At 34.9% G+C, this 15,385-nt stretch overlaps 1 protein-coding gene across 3 annotated transcripts in view; it reads right to left on the bottom strand.

Moving 5' to 3' along the window:
* Window positions 1-956: 956 nt before the first annotated feature.
* Window positions 957-15,385, bottom strand: part of git2a (G protein-coupled receptor kinase interacting ArfGAP 2a) — a 32,286-nt gene continuing 17,857 nt past the window's right edge. Inside the window, exons 15-20 of one of the 3 annotated variants that reach the window (XM_051895782.1) lie at window positions 13,460-13,729; window positions 9,452-9,534; window positions 9,054-9,245; window positions 7,353-7,508; window positions 6,507-6,570; window positions 957-2,349 (exon numbers count right to left, since the gene is read on the bottom strand). In XM_051895782.1, coding sequence (XP_051751742.1) covers window positions 2,137-2,349; window positions 6,507-6,570; window positions 7,353-7,508; window positions 9,054-9,245; window positions 9,452-9,534; window positions 13,460-13,729 — 978 coding nt within the window. In that variant the 3' untranslated portion in view covers window positions 957-2,136. Of the gene's footprint in view, window positions 2,350-6,506; window positions 6,571-7,352; window positions 7,509-9,053; window positions 9,246-9,451; window positions 9,535-11,273; window positions 11,367-13,459; window positions 13,730-15,385 lie in introns of all 3 variants that reach the window. The other 2 variants (XM_051895784.1, XM_051895785.1) reach the window with 2 other exon arrangements.

Below are 15,385 nucleotides of genomic sequence, written 5' to 3'. Positions count from 1 at the left end.
ACTTTTTCTCACCTGGTCTGGGCTTGCTTGTTTTTTAATAAAAAAAAGTTATTTTTTTGGCAAATGTAAAGGCCCTTTCAAACCAAAAGTGAAATGAATAAGCCTCAGGCTGAAGGAAATGCAAATTCACATCTATTATACAGTAAAGGACACAGCTCAAACAAAACTTTCAGCTGTGCTGCCATTCCGGATCGCAGAAGGATTAAAAAATAAATAAATAAAAAATTAAGCAATTTAAAAAAAAAAAAAGAAAGAAACAAATGTGATGTTTAACAAACTGGTCATATCATTTTTGCTTATTGGTATGGTTGAATTGGATCATTGAGAGTCAGCAGTAAAGACATTTGTGTTAATAAAATGAGATTAAATACATAAAGTATATTTGTGCAATATTCTGAGTTTGCATTTGACTGATTTTGTTCATTTTGAGGAATACTGAATCTGTTTTTGTGCAAGTGAAATGAGTAAATGCCTGCTCACATTTAGTCTAGAGCTACAGCGACCATCATGTTTACACAGCCACACAAAGCCTCTGCACTTATTTCCGATTTCACTTTATTAACTAAAACAAAGGAACTGGTTACTTATATGAAAGAGTAGCTCGGATATTTAGTTGTAAATTTAAAAAGTAATGCGTTACTTGAAAAAAGTAATCTGATTACGTAACTCGTGTTACTTGTAATGCATTACCCCCAACACTGATTGTAATTTAAATGAATTGTTTACATTTGTGTTCTTGACTGGCACATTGTTCTGACGTTTAAAAACATTTAGGTGTTAAATAAAATAATTTAGTGCTAATTAAATCATAGTAAATTATGAGCAGAATAAGAACAAGTAGAACAGGAGAAGAGGTTTTGTTAGTAGAAATAATCTGGGATGAGGTTTATCTCTTTTATTTTTCATTTAATTAAATGGCTCACTTTCTGATATGAACAAAAACTCTGGAGCAACAATTAAAGCTCAAAATTATAAATTATGTTTATTTAAAAAATAAAGAACACATTTTGTTTCTTAACCACAAGCATAGCAATAATATTAATTAATGAGTGGAAGACCAGTTCATCTGAATAACTACAAACACTCAAACGAGGGGACTTTAACACTGAGCTGTAAGTCACTGACTCTTAGCTCTAACAACACTGAGCCACCGGTCCACTGCACAACTGTTGGCTAAGTCTAACCTGATCAGGTTAGATCAAAACACTTAGTAGAGAGGAAATAAAAAAAGATAAGCAAAGAGCTGCCTGAACATTGAAGTGAATGTACAATATGAAGAACTATATAAAAACTGAAACACATCTAAAGCATCACAAAAAAAAACAGCATCAATCTGCTGGTGGAGATTGTTTCATCCTCATATACTCATCTGCAGTGAATGTATCGAAAAAAAGTTGTAATTAAATACTGTACCGTGACCTCCAAATTGTTGATAAAATATGATTAAACTAGGGTTAAATAACATTTCCTCATATTTTTTTAATATATATTTTTTTCAATATACCCTATAAATCTGAATTATAGCCACCTGTGTGTATCCAAAAAGTCCATTTAACCTCAGACACGAAATGAAATCTGATCTTACTTAACGTGACATCTTTATACTTACAAGTTTATTGTATCTGTACCTAAACTTGGCCTACCTGACCACACTACCTGAATGTTTTGTACAGATTATAATAATATTTTTTGACATATTTTAGATTTCATTAAGATTATCATTGGGGGAAAAAAGCTTAATTTTAACAATTCAAAAACAACACAAATATTCCACAAATTATGGACTAAGTGTTTGATTATGAAGAGGTAAAAGCAGTTAAAGTTTTCAGAATAGTGCAAAGAGTCAGGCATTTACTGAATATTTAGTGACTGGCTGCTCCACTTCTGCTCACAACATCTAGTCAAATACACTTTCACGGGTCAACACATACACACGTCCTTACACAACCCTTGAGAGCATTTCAGTCTTTATCTTATGGCTTCAAGCCAAAGAGACACTTTAAATTAGAAATAAAAACATGCAAATACAGCGTGGATAAAAAAAAAAAAAAAATCTCAACTGACAAAATTACTAATAAAATAACGTGGAGAAAACCATCAGGGTTGCACTACAGTTGGAAATGGGTGGAAGCAGGATCAGTTGTTGTTCTCTTTGGTGGTTATGGTAACAAGTTGCTTAGCAGCCTTGGCGATGTCATAAGCACATTGGATGACCTGCTGGGTGACCAACTGCATGTCGGCTCCGGAGCTGCTCTCCAGAGGAGACGCTTTCTTACACTCATTCTGCAGGCGGTTTGCACTGGATGTTAATAATCGCAAAGAGCTCCTTACTGTCTCAGAGCGTGGTCTCTGTGTACAAAGGTGAAAATACAGAAATAAATACACATAAAATACATGCAGACTATTTTATAGTGGTTCAAGAGTTGGTTAACTACTAAATATATGTCCAGATGGCCCCAAGAATTTGGACACTTAAGCCACATTTAAATGTATACAAATATTTTAATGAATATTATAAACCAGTTAGTTCCTGTCCTTGATACTGATTGGTCAATAGCTATGTTTTATCAAAGACTATAGAATAACACAAGACGTGTCACTCGTATTGTTTTGAATGGGAGAAAGTGTAACGCGAAATATGGCGGAATAAGTCCCGCCTTCAAAATAAGAGCCAATCGCCGACTGGTAAAGTCATCGCGTCACTGCAGCGGCCGTTAGAAGCTCCGGTTTCTATAGAAACAGTCAGGCGCGCGCCTCCGAAACGAGGCACAAGAGACGCGCATTTAGGTCTGCGCATGCGCATTAGCATGATCCAGCCTAAAAAATACAGTTTTTTTGATTCGAGCGTTTGGAAAAAAAAAAATTTATGAGACAGTTGTTGTCAGATTTCAATGGTGATTTCAAATATGAAATTTAATCGAAAGCTTGGCAAACAGCTTTGGAGAATTTGATGTTTCCCCATTCAAAGAGATAGAAGCTGCACCTGCATGCCCGAGAGGCGTTTCAAAGATGGCCGCTGAGTGAAATGACTTGTCTTAAAGGGACTTTGGTTTTATTCACGATAAAACACGGCTATGACCGTTTCATCCAACGGTTCACTACACAACACCCTTAGCAACCACTCTTAGCAACGTAAACTGTATGTTCTCAATTTATATTGTTCATTGAAGCTTACTGTATTATGTAGAAGAGATCGAGTGAGCGAGTTTATTACTGCATTCAGATTTAACATTTTCCTTCAGGTCAGTCCTATGTTCATAATAAAAAAAAATCTGTTTAAATGTCCGATGTATTATCTTGTCCTTTTAACAATTAAGGGGTTTTCCCGTGACTGACAGCGCTAGTCAAAGCATTTGTCAGTTGCGTGTTGTTCCGTGTTCACAACAATTCTTTTCAATATAAAAGTCTTCGCTACTGACTGACACACTCATAAAGACAGTCTTTGCTGCCATCTAAAGGCGTAATAATGTAACTTCTGTTGGTGTTCACGGTCAGGGACTATTTTTTCATTTAGTGATTTTCATTAAAGTTGCATTGATATATATATATATATATATATATATATATATATATTATTTTTTTTTAATATTTGAATTGTGTGGTAACCATTTTATGAAAGCAGTAAGGTACTCAAGGCTGGTGCTGTATCATGCATAAGTCACGGCTGAAGGGTTTGCAGGCACTCCGCTTCACGTCGAGCTTAACAACGCCCTTCATCCGTGACTTATTCAGGATACAGTACCAGCCTCAAGTACCTTATTGCTTACATATATAACTAGAAAAAAAAAAAGTAATTAGTTATCAAGCAAGTCTGAGCAGTGTTTGAAATTTCTACAATTTTTCTGGTTGAATTGAATGTCTATCTGAAGCACACATTAAGATTTGGGTGTGTGAGGCATTATATTCTATAGTAAATAATTTATAAAATTAGAACAAACATTATTTATATAATATTAATAATACTGGTAACACTTTACAATAAGTTTCCATTTGTTAACATTATTTAACTGCAATAGTTAACATGAACTAACAATGAAAAATACTAGCATTTATTAATCTTAATGTTAATTTCAACATTCTCTAATACATTATTAAAATCAGATCTGTTAATATTATTTAATGAACTTGAGCTAACAGTTGTAATAAACAGTTGGATTTTATTAACTAAGGTCAACAATAACAAATGTATTGTTCATTGTTAGTTCTGTCATGACAACTCTTGGGAGATTGGTATGGTTTAAGTGTCCAAATACATATTGTGGCAACTGTACATTCAAATAAAAATCTAACAAACATCCTAAATGTAAACTATATTATCGACCAGTGATATATTAAAGGTTGGATATAAAGTACATCGTACTTTACCTGCATACATACAGTATACTAAATAATATACAACAGTACAGTGGGTACGGAAAGTATTCAGACCCCCTTAAATTTTTCAGTCTTTGTTATATTGCAGCCATTTGCTAAAATCATTTAAGTTCATTTTTTTTCCTCATTAATGTACACACAGCACCCCATATTGACAGAAAAACACAGAATTGTTGACATTTTTGCAGATTTATTAAAAAAGAAAAACTGAAATATCACATGGTCCTAAGTATTCAGACCCTTTGCTGTGACACTCATATATTTAACTCAGGTGCTGTCCATTTCTTCTGATCATCCTTGAGATGGTTCTACACCTTCATTTGAGTCCAGCTGTGTTTGATTATACTGATTGGACTTGATTAGGAAAGCCACACACCTGTCTATATAAGACCTTACAGCTCACAGTGCATGTCAGAGCAAATGAGAATCATGAGGTCAAAGGAACTGCCTGAAGAGCTCAGAGACAGAATTGTGGCAAGGCACAGATCTGGCCAAGGTTACAAAAAATTTCTGCTGCACTTAAGGTTCCTAAGAGCACAGTGGCCTCCATAATCCTTAAATGGAAGACGTTTGGGACGACCAGAACCCTTCCTAGAGCTGGCCGTCCGGCCAAACTGAGCCTTGGTGTGAGAGGTAAAGAAGAACCCAAAGATCACTGTGGCTGAGCTCCAGAGATGCAGTCGGGAGATGGGAGAAAGTTGTAGAAAGTCAACCATCACTGCAGCCCTCCACCAGTCGGGGCTTTATGGCAGAGTGGCCCGACGGAAGCCTCTCCTCAGTGCAAGACACATGAAAAAACACCTGAAGGACTCCAAGATGGTGAGAAATAAGATTCTCTGGTCTGATGAGACCAAGATAGAACTTTTTGGCCTTAATTCTAAGCGGTATGTGTGGAGAAAACCAGGCACTGCTCATCACCTGTCCAATACAGTCCCAACAGTGAAGCATGGTGGTGGCAGCATCATGTTGTGGGGGTGTTTTTCAGCTGCAGGGACAGGACGACTGGTTGCAATCGAGGGAAAGATGAATGTGGCCAAGTACAGGGATATCCTGGACGAAAACCTCCAGAGTGCTCAGGACCTCAGACTGGGCCGAAGGTTTACCTTCCAACAAGACAATGACCCTAAGCACACAGCTAAAATAACGAAGGAGTGGCTTCACAACAACTCCGTGACTGTTCTTGAATGGCCCAGCCAGAGCCCTGACTTAAACCCAATTGAGCATCTCTGGGGAGATCTAAAAATGGCTGTCCACCAACATTTACCATCCAACCTGACAGAACTGGAGAGGATCTGCAAGGAGGAATGGCAGAGGATCCCCAAATCCAGGTGTGAAAAACTTGTTGCATCTTTCCCAAAAAAACTCATGGCTGTATTAGATCAAAAGGGTGCTTCTACTAAATACTGTACAAAGAATCTGAATACTTAGGACCATGTGATATTTCAGTTTTTCTTTTTTAATAAATCTGCAAAAATGTCAACAATTCTGTGTTTTTCTGTCAATATGGGGTGCTATGTGTACATTAATGAGGAAAAAAATGAACTTAAATGATTTTAGCAAATGGCTGCAATATAACAAAGAGTGAAAAATTTAAGGGCGTCTGAATACTTTCCGTACCCACTGTACATAGCAAATCTCAGCTACATGATTGTTTATATTGTCACAAACTGCCTGATTTTTATTTTGTCACAAAATGTAACTATATTATTGGCCAGCTCTTTATATGAAGTTGAATATATGAGTATGTCCAACTTTATTTACATAAATACAGTATACTCGCATAGAGTGATATATACTATATCATTGCAAAATGTAAACTATATTATCACCCAGCTCTAATCTGCTGAATGCGACTAAAGCATGAAGATACTTAAAAGTATTATAATATTTTAGTGAATAATATATATAATTAAAATAAACATTACTTAAATAATGAATAATATTAATTTATATATAAAATATTATAAACATTATGAATATTATAATCATATTATAACCATTAACATCATGATTTTGTGTAAAGCTGCTTTGAAACGATATGTATTGTGAAAAGTGCCATACAAATAAATTTGACTTGACTTGTCCTATAGCTTTTTTACTGCATTTATGAATTGTAGGGAGAAAGTGCACACCTTGGGGAAGAGGGCAGCCATCTCATTTACAGCCACATGTATTCTTTCTGCGCAGGGTATAAAGCTATTGGAGGAGAAAATGACAGATACTGTATTAAAATCTCAAAATAAAAACCATCAGAGTTTGGAGAGTGAAGAAGAAGAAGAAAAAAAAAAAAATCAAGCTAACCACAGAGCCATCAGTGGATAAAGCTTTAAAACTGGACATTTATACTGCCATGGAAAATACAATTTGTCCATAATATTTTACTGTATACAGATATTTTTTTCTGTCTTTTAAAAATATATTTTTTTGAATAAGTGTTTTTCTTTAATCCATTCACAGATATAAAATTAGAGATATATTTGGCTTTAATTTATTTATAAGTGCATTTCTGTGCATTAATCCACCAAAAAAAGAGAAAAAAAAAAACATGCAGATTTTCTTTTTTTTTTAAAATGTTAGTTGTGCAATAGACATGATGCAGACATTAAGTGGGTAAAACCTTTTTTTTTCTTCTTTTTTTTCAACTAATCTTTTTAAAATAACTGGGTTTGGTTTTCTTCAGCAAATTGAGAAATATCTTGAAAACCACAAATTCAAACCAGTGCAAAACAGAAAGGTCAAAAGTTAGATGGATGTCAGTACAAAGCCTTTTCCTAAAGAGAAACCAAGTGCACCAACATGAGTTCCTGCAAATAAAGGTGAAGTTTAGAAGACAATGCAAACTGAAACAGGCCTTTGGCATTACTGTAGTAACACATAATCATGCATATAACATTCATGTTCAAATTAGTGGGTAAGTTATGAAGAGAGAGGTAGAGGTAGACACTGTGCCTGTGAGGCAGGGACAGAGGCCAGAGTACCAGGAGGCAGGGTTGTTGGGGTTGGCTGGGTGGGGAGCTCTGAGGCCGAGGGACTGCATGGGAGACGGGGGCTTGTCTGCCCAAGGCACCAGTGTGCTGAAACAACCCAGACTGTGTCTAAGTCTGCGGACACTCTCCCTCTGCTCACATGGTCCACTGGGTGGGAAAGAAACAGATCGGGACCCAAACAGAGCGTGGCCCCCGATAGGACAGACCCCAAATGATGAACACAGACAATTGAGAACAGATGGAAAATGGAGAAGGAATGAATGGAGGAACTGATTCTTTGGTTGGGAAACAAATGAATTACAAAAACAGGCACTTTCCATAAACAGGGTACAAAAATGTATACGTTCTTTTATTTTTAATAAAAGGTCTATATACATGCTTAACCTTCAGAAAATGTTCAATGTCAACTTCTGGAGGTCAAACTAAATACATTTTCTATCCATTTTATATGCGGTTTGCTATTTTTGCAACACAATTACTTTACTTTGATTTGTGATTTTTATTTTTTTATTTTCCAGACATAAATATTTTTTTTAAATAAATCAATATTTAATATATACACTATACCGTTCAAAAGTTTGGGTACAGTAAGATTCTTTTAAAAAAAATGAATACTTCAGTAAGGACATATTAAATGGATCAAAATTGAATAATAAAAATGCTTTAAAAAAAAAAAAAAAAAAAAAAACCTCAGCTTTATTATCACATGTATAAACTACATTTTAAAATATATTCAAATGCAAAACAGTTATTTTAAATTTTTATAAATATTTCACAACAGTACTGATTTTACATTACATTACAATAACACATTTTATATTTACAAACTTTTGTTAGAAGCGATTAATCACGATTAATGGATTTGACAGCACTATAAATATATATATATATATATATATATATATATATATATATATATATATATATATATATATATATATATATATATATATATATATATATATATATATATATATAAAATATGTAAATAACTAATTAAATAACCAGTTTGAGAATAAATGCTCAGCAACTTACAACAATTAAAAAAAAAAGAAAAAAAAAAAAAGAAATGTTATGAGGGTATTTATTTGACCTCCCTTCATGATGTAGAAAGGGTGTAAATATTTTTTCATTTTAAAAAATATTTTTTACTACAATGAAATAGATATTAATTCAGCACATTGTCAAAATGATGTAAAAGTTAATTGCTGGTTACTGTTGAGAAGGTAAAGGTTGGACAGGCCAAAAATACACTTCATGTGCTTAAAATTATCCACTTTTCATGCTTGTATTACTTCAGATGATATTTCATCTGAAAAATCTAAAAGTTCTCACAACTAAAAACATTGATTTGTGGCTCTAATGCTTTAAAAAGAAAACTTTTTCATCACTATAACATTCTTCAAAATATCTTCTTATATGTTCCGCATTAGAAAGTAAGTCACAGTTTTGAAACGATGTGAGAGGGAGTAAATAATGATGTTTTTGGGTGAATTATCCCTTAAACCAAGTAATGGGGAAACGATTTGTACCCTACTTATGGAAGTCCCAAAAATGTACATGTGAAATTGTTAAATATGTGGCAGTTAACAAAAGAAAGAAGGTAATTAAATGACCTCAGATTTGTTGCTGCCATATAAGATAAAGGAAGAAATACAAGATGAGAGATGTTGACGTTGGATGTCCTCTCACCTCTCATGCTTGTTCTCCTGTGCAGCCCTCAGCAGTTCCTGGATGTTCTTGGTGATCTGCTCAGTTTTACGGATGACGTCTTCTGTGGTGGGCAGACTGGGGTCAGGCTCACATTCCTGATCATCCAGCTCGGGTATAGAGCCGCTTTCTCCCAACCAGCCACTGCTGCGCAGACGACATCTACGGCCAAAGCTGCAGGGAGTGAAGAGGTAATATAAACCAAGGGATGAGTAATGCTTGATGCCTTTATAGCATCATTTGTGTGTTTCCTCACTTTACTTGGCTAAAAGTTGAGGACAGACCGTTCTTATTTTCAGAGCAAAAAGGCTGTTTTTTTTTTACAATAGGATTTAAGACCAGAGTTATTTCAGGTCATAAAAAGGAAAGTGGACACATACCCAGAGTCGTCCAGATCAGATTCATTGACCGTGTTATCATAGTCACCATCAGACACACTGCTCTGCTTGTCAAATTTGGAGGCCTAAAGAGACAGGAAAGGACACGGCAAGAAAAACATGTGACATCACTAAACGGCAAAGGTGGCGAGCAATGAAACTGCGGTGATGGAATTGGAAATATCAACATGTTTGGTAGTTCATATGAAATAAAACTAATTAAATTCAACTATCTGCATTAATGGAATGGTCAGTGGGGAAGAAGCAAGTTTTTAGCATTAGATTCATTAGATCTTTCAAGCACTAAACTCTGACAAGCATCACAAAGTGTTAAAAACTGAGGTGAGCAAACAGGTTAGTTGAGTTATTAAATGTGGTTAAGAGAGCTGTCTTACATTTGTTAATCAGTAATGCACTTCTAGCCAAGCTAAAATCTACCTATGTTCAACTGAGTGCCAGTCTCCATATGTTTTGTTTAGCAAGAATTCATTAAAATAATCCTAAGTGACAGCAAAGACTTTCCATTTCCATTTCAAATAAATGCTGTTCTTTTACATTTTCTATTCGTCAAAGAATTGTGAAAAGAAACATGTATCACGGTTTCCATAAAAATATTAAGCAGCACAACTATTTTCAACATTGATAATAATAAGAAATGTTTCTTAGGCACTAAATGAGCATATTAGAATGATTTCTGAAGGATCATGTGGAGACTGGAGTAATGGCTGCTGAAAATTCAGCTTTGCCACCACAGGAATAAATTACATTTATCTCGAATGCACTTAGAAGTCCAGTGGGTAGGTCATCGTTGCTTCAAAGCGCAGACCTGCGGATGCAAAAGCTAAAGTAATCTAACTATGAATCAACTAGTGTGTCCTCAGGGGTAAAACTCAGGGTTACGATTGAATCTAGGTCATGGCTCTGATTAGACTGTTCCTTCACAGTTCCATAAAGCATTTACAGTAAAGATATTTGACAGTCTCACTGGAGCATGATTTACTGTGCTCAAGGATATGAGGTAATGGGGTCAGATGCCAGCAGCACTCTGAGTTGGGACATTACTAAATTAGTGTAACAGAATATTGTGGCAATTTCTTGGCAGGGCAGCACCGGTCATGAAGCTCCCGCCACATGTCGGAATAATCAAACTAATGTTCCGTTGAACAAACAACCACTTGTTTATTCTTATGATCTACACATATCTCCTTGTACATAAGGGTGTAAAATGCATCAATGCATTGTGATATATTGGTCTGACATTTTTTTTTTTTTAATTCAATACAGAATTTAATAATCTATTATATTTACATTTATATTATTATCAGACTCTGTGACAATAGCAACATGAATCTAAATGTGGCTGCAATCTGCACACACACAAAAATAAACAAGCTCATCCAGCTCATCTACATGTTTCACAAGTGTGTATTATTATCTTTCTACTTTCAGCCCAGAGCATGTGCAGTAGCATTCCAAGGCATCCTGAACAGATGTGTGAGCAGCAGTAGTAGCAGCAGTGGACAAGCCCTGAGCAGTGCAGTGCACCCTGGGAATGAAGACACAAGCCATGAAATGTATGTGCTATTTATGAGGATGATGAGGCAGAAATACGTATCAGTTGAAAACAGCAGCCCCCGGAAGGTTGTTGGAGGGACCGTTCATGCATGGTGATGCGTGGAGCACAACAGGAGTAGGAGGAAAGGGGATGGATGGGAGTAGAGGAGGCAGAAGACGAGTTTGTGAAGGATGGTGGAGAGGGGGGAAAGGGTTCTGGAAGCTTTCGGCCAGTCCCACGAGGAACGGAGCATGTGAGGATGTACTTAACCCTTTGCGCACTCTCATACCGCAAACAGGATGGGGAGGAGGAGGGGAGGAAGGGGAGGGATGAGGAGGTGGCCACAAACACACCCTTTCCTGTCTAAAAAGGGGTGCAAATAAGATTTATGACAAGTAGATAGAGTACTTTTGACTTTTGTAAAACTGCATGATGTTGTCAATAGAAACTTTTTGACAAAATAGTACAGTTTAAAAGTTTGGGGTCGGCAAGATTAAAAAAAAAAAAAAAAAAAAAAAAAGACCTCTTTGTTGAAAGAGGTCTCTTATGATCACCAAAGCTGCATTATTTTGATTAAAATACAGTAAAAATAGTAATATTGTGAAATTTTATTACTATTTAAAATATTTTGTTATTGTAATATATTTCAGCATGAATTATCAGCAGCCATTACTCCAGTCTTCAGTATCACATGATCTTTCAGAAATCATTCTAATATGCTGATTTTCTGCTAAAGAAACATTTCTTATGATCAATGTTGAAAACAGTTGTGCTACATAATATATTGTGGAAACCATGATACATTTGTTTCCAGGATTCTTAAATAAATATAATGTTTTAAAATAACAGTATTTATTTGAAATATAAATATCTGTAACATTATAAAACAGTTTAAAAGTTCGTACTTAGAACTTAAAAAAAAAAAAAAAAAAAAATCGTACTCACCCCAAAGTTTTAAACAGTAGTTTACCAATACATTTCTAACATTTCAAGTTATTAGTTGTATAAAATTAATATTAATGTATTACGAACAAATTAATTCACAATGAACAATGTTATATTTTGAAATTAAAGGATTAGTTCATTTTAAAATGAAAATTACCCCGATTTACTCACTCTCAAGCCATTCTAGGTGTATATGACTTTCTTCTTTCTGATGAACACAATCGGAGTTATATTAATAATCACACTGATGATCCTAAGCTTTACAATGGCAAAAAAAAAAAAGAAAAGTGCATCCATCCATCATAAACATCCTTCACACGGCTCCAGGGGGTTAATAAAGGCCTTCTGAAGTGAAGCGATGCGTTTGCGTAAGAAAAATATCCATATTTAACATGTTATTTAGCACTGCCATTATAAAGTTTAGAAGCATCATGATTATTATAACACCGTATTCGCCTGAAAAAAGAAAGTCATATATACATAGGATGTCTTGAGGGTGAGTAAATCATGGGGTAATTTTCATTATAAAGTGAACTAATCCTTTAACATTAACCTAGATTAATAAATGCTGTAAAAAAAATTGCAGCAAACCTTATTGTAAAAATTTTTTAGCAAGTGTTTTATAGAACCAGGTGCAAGTGTTAATTAATAATGACTGATGAATGAAGTTTAAACAGCTCTAACATTTGCATGCAATTGAAAATAATCAGTAGCATTAATATGCAGTAAATGCGATGAAAAAAAACATAGGGTTAAAATAGGGTAATTTTTTAATATCAACACTCAAAGTAAGGAAATGAAACAGGAACTTACATTGTATAAACGCAACTGAAAATAAAACACTGGACATTTTACATCAAGATGATACCGAAATTTATGAGCTAGAGTATCTGACATATACAAAAAAAATATTTCTGTTGTTTAAAACGATATCAACAACATTTAAAAATGTTTCCACTGTGAAAAAGATCTACCCCTAAATAAATGCTCAATACATTTGGGGGAAAAAAAAAAAAAAAAGTTTAAAATTATGTACACTAACTTGAGCATGTCGGTCATGTTGAGATCACATTCCCATCCAAATTCTACTCACTTTATCTCAGTAAACCCTAATTATTAAACACTGATACATCATCTCTGGTTGTATTGGCCAGCAAAATAAAAGGACAAAATTTGCTTAGTGCACCTAAAACTGATTTGAAATTATATTTACAAAGTTACATAAAGCAATGAGAATGGGACTGTGTGACTTGTGCATTGAGTTGGCAATAAAAACATGCTTTGCAAGTCCCAACTGACATGAAATTAAAACAGGAAACAGAAATATGGTGAAATAGCTGACATGTGAGCCAACAGAATGCAAAGTGAAGTAATACGTTGAGTAATGTGTATTTTGGAAACTCTCATGAAGCGCTGAGAATTGGAAACATACCATCAGGATACTACATGCTGCACCATTAGAAAAGGAAGGTGAAGAAGGAAAAGAAGGCAAGAGGCAGGTCTTTACTTACATAGGTTGGGAAGGGTTGCAGGGTGGGGAAAGTCTCCTCAGGGTAAGGGGTCTCTCCCTTGGGGAGAAAGGGCTTCAGACCAGAGCCGGTTTCATACATAGACATGGGGCGGCTCGCCCGTGCAGACAGGTGACGTTTCAGGGCAGAGGAGGAGGAAGAGGAGGAGGGACTGGAGGGATTGGGGTGGTCAGGGCCGCCGGGGGCCTGATAGGGTTGTTGAGCGGAGACCTGCCGCCTGAGAGAGCTGTTCTCACTTTGCAGAGACTGCAGCTGAAGAGAAACACGAGTAAGCGAGAGAAATGCATAGAAAAGCAGAAACTGTAGCAAAGCTGAGCGTACGGGAAATTGTCAATCAACAGATAAATAACAAATGTTCAGTTTTGCCTCTTTCAGGTCTACTGAATTTTTACATTACCAACAAAATTAGTCTTTGCCTTTTCTATCTAATTAATTAGTATAAAAATGAATCATATCCTATTTTCTACAATTTAGTTGATTGAAATGGTTTTAAAATTTGGCGTATGAGATTGTCAATATTATAAATATTAAATTGAATAATATATCCATCTTTTTTGAGGATTTCTGCTCCATGAAACTGCAGAGGGTTTGTGAGATTATGATAAAAATAGCTAATGATAAATTAAAATAATTATCAAATTTGAACAATAACAAAGTAACTTAATATTTATACATTAAAACAAAATTAAACTCTTCTATAAAAATAGGTAATTTACTTAGATCTAATAAAAATGACCAACTGTTTTAATTATTCAAGATAAATGAGGAAATATTACTTTAAGTTAAAATCTTAGGGAAACTCTGAATGAGGAAAAAGGGATAGAAAACCATTAAATGGAGTTGCTCAATAAATCCAAGTTAGCATGCAGGCACTGGCATATGCAATGTCTAGACATGTTCACAGAACAAGCGCAAGTTAGACACGTTTAAGAATCTACAGGGAAAGAGACAGATTCACTCTGCAGCTCAGAGAGAAGCCAAATAGCTCAAGCCAGACACTTTTCAGAAAGGAAATGCAGAGCACAACAGAAGAGCCTAAGGACTTCACTCATGATAACATGACTTTGGCCATCTCGATTTTCAGATGTTCATCCAATGCAAAGCCACACAGTTTTATCACACAAATATCACAATGGTCTAATTATTCTAATTATGAACATTTATAAAAGTATCTGAAAAAGATAATACACAACTTTTGTGTGGGAAATACACACAATTAAAAAACAACTTTCAAATCATACATTTTAGGCAAGAAGTCAGACCTTTAGCAACACAACTAAACTAGTTACATGTTCTTTTATGAGAGGACAAAGTAGTTTTGGTCATAAACAGTCAAAACCTTCCATTACATTTAAAGTACACTAATCACCATCTTCTATTATAATCATTGAGAAATGTAACAGGAAACAGGCTGAAACTGTAACTTCCTTAAAGTGATAGTTCACCCAAAACTGAAAATCCTGTCATCATTTACTCACCCTCAAGTCAATTCAAACCTGTATGAGCTTTTTTCTTCTGCTGAACACAGAAGAAGATAATTTTGAAGAATATGGGTAACCAAACAGTTGACAGTAACCATTGACTTTCATAGTATTTTTTTCCCCCCATACTCTAGAAGTCAAAGGCTACCATACACGGTTTTCATTTTTGGGTGAACTATCTCTTTAAAAGCTGTGCCTCTGAGGGACTGCCCTTATTTAAATCACTGAGAAAATACTGTTTGATTAATTCAAGACTATATTAAACACACTTCAGTGAGTGTGAGCAAATTTCTCCCCAACTACATTATAATGTATTGCCTTTACAGAATAATCCTTGAATGGGTTTCAATGTCAATGTGAAAGAGAAAAAATGATATTTAAAACTATTTTCACATAGAAATGACAGTAAAGGCTTGAAAGGCTCCAA

The sequence above is a fragment of the Ctenopharyngodon idella genome, chromosome 5, assembly GCF_019924925.1.
Source record: "Ctenopharyngodon idella isolate HZGC_01 chromosome 5, HZGC01, whole genome shotgun sequence".
NCBI lineage: Eukaryota > Metazoa > Chordata > Actinopteri > Cypriniformes > Xenocyprididae > Ctenopharyngodon > Ctenopharyngodon idella.
The sequence above is the reverse complement of the archived record's forward strand: the minus strand, read 5'-3'. Positions and strand labels throughout refer to the sequence as shown.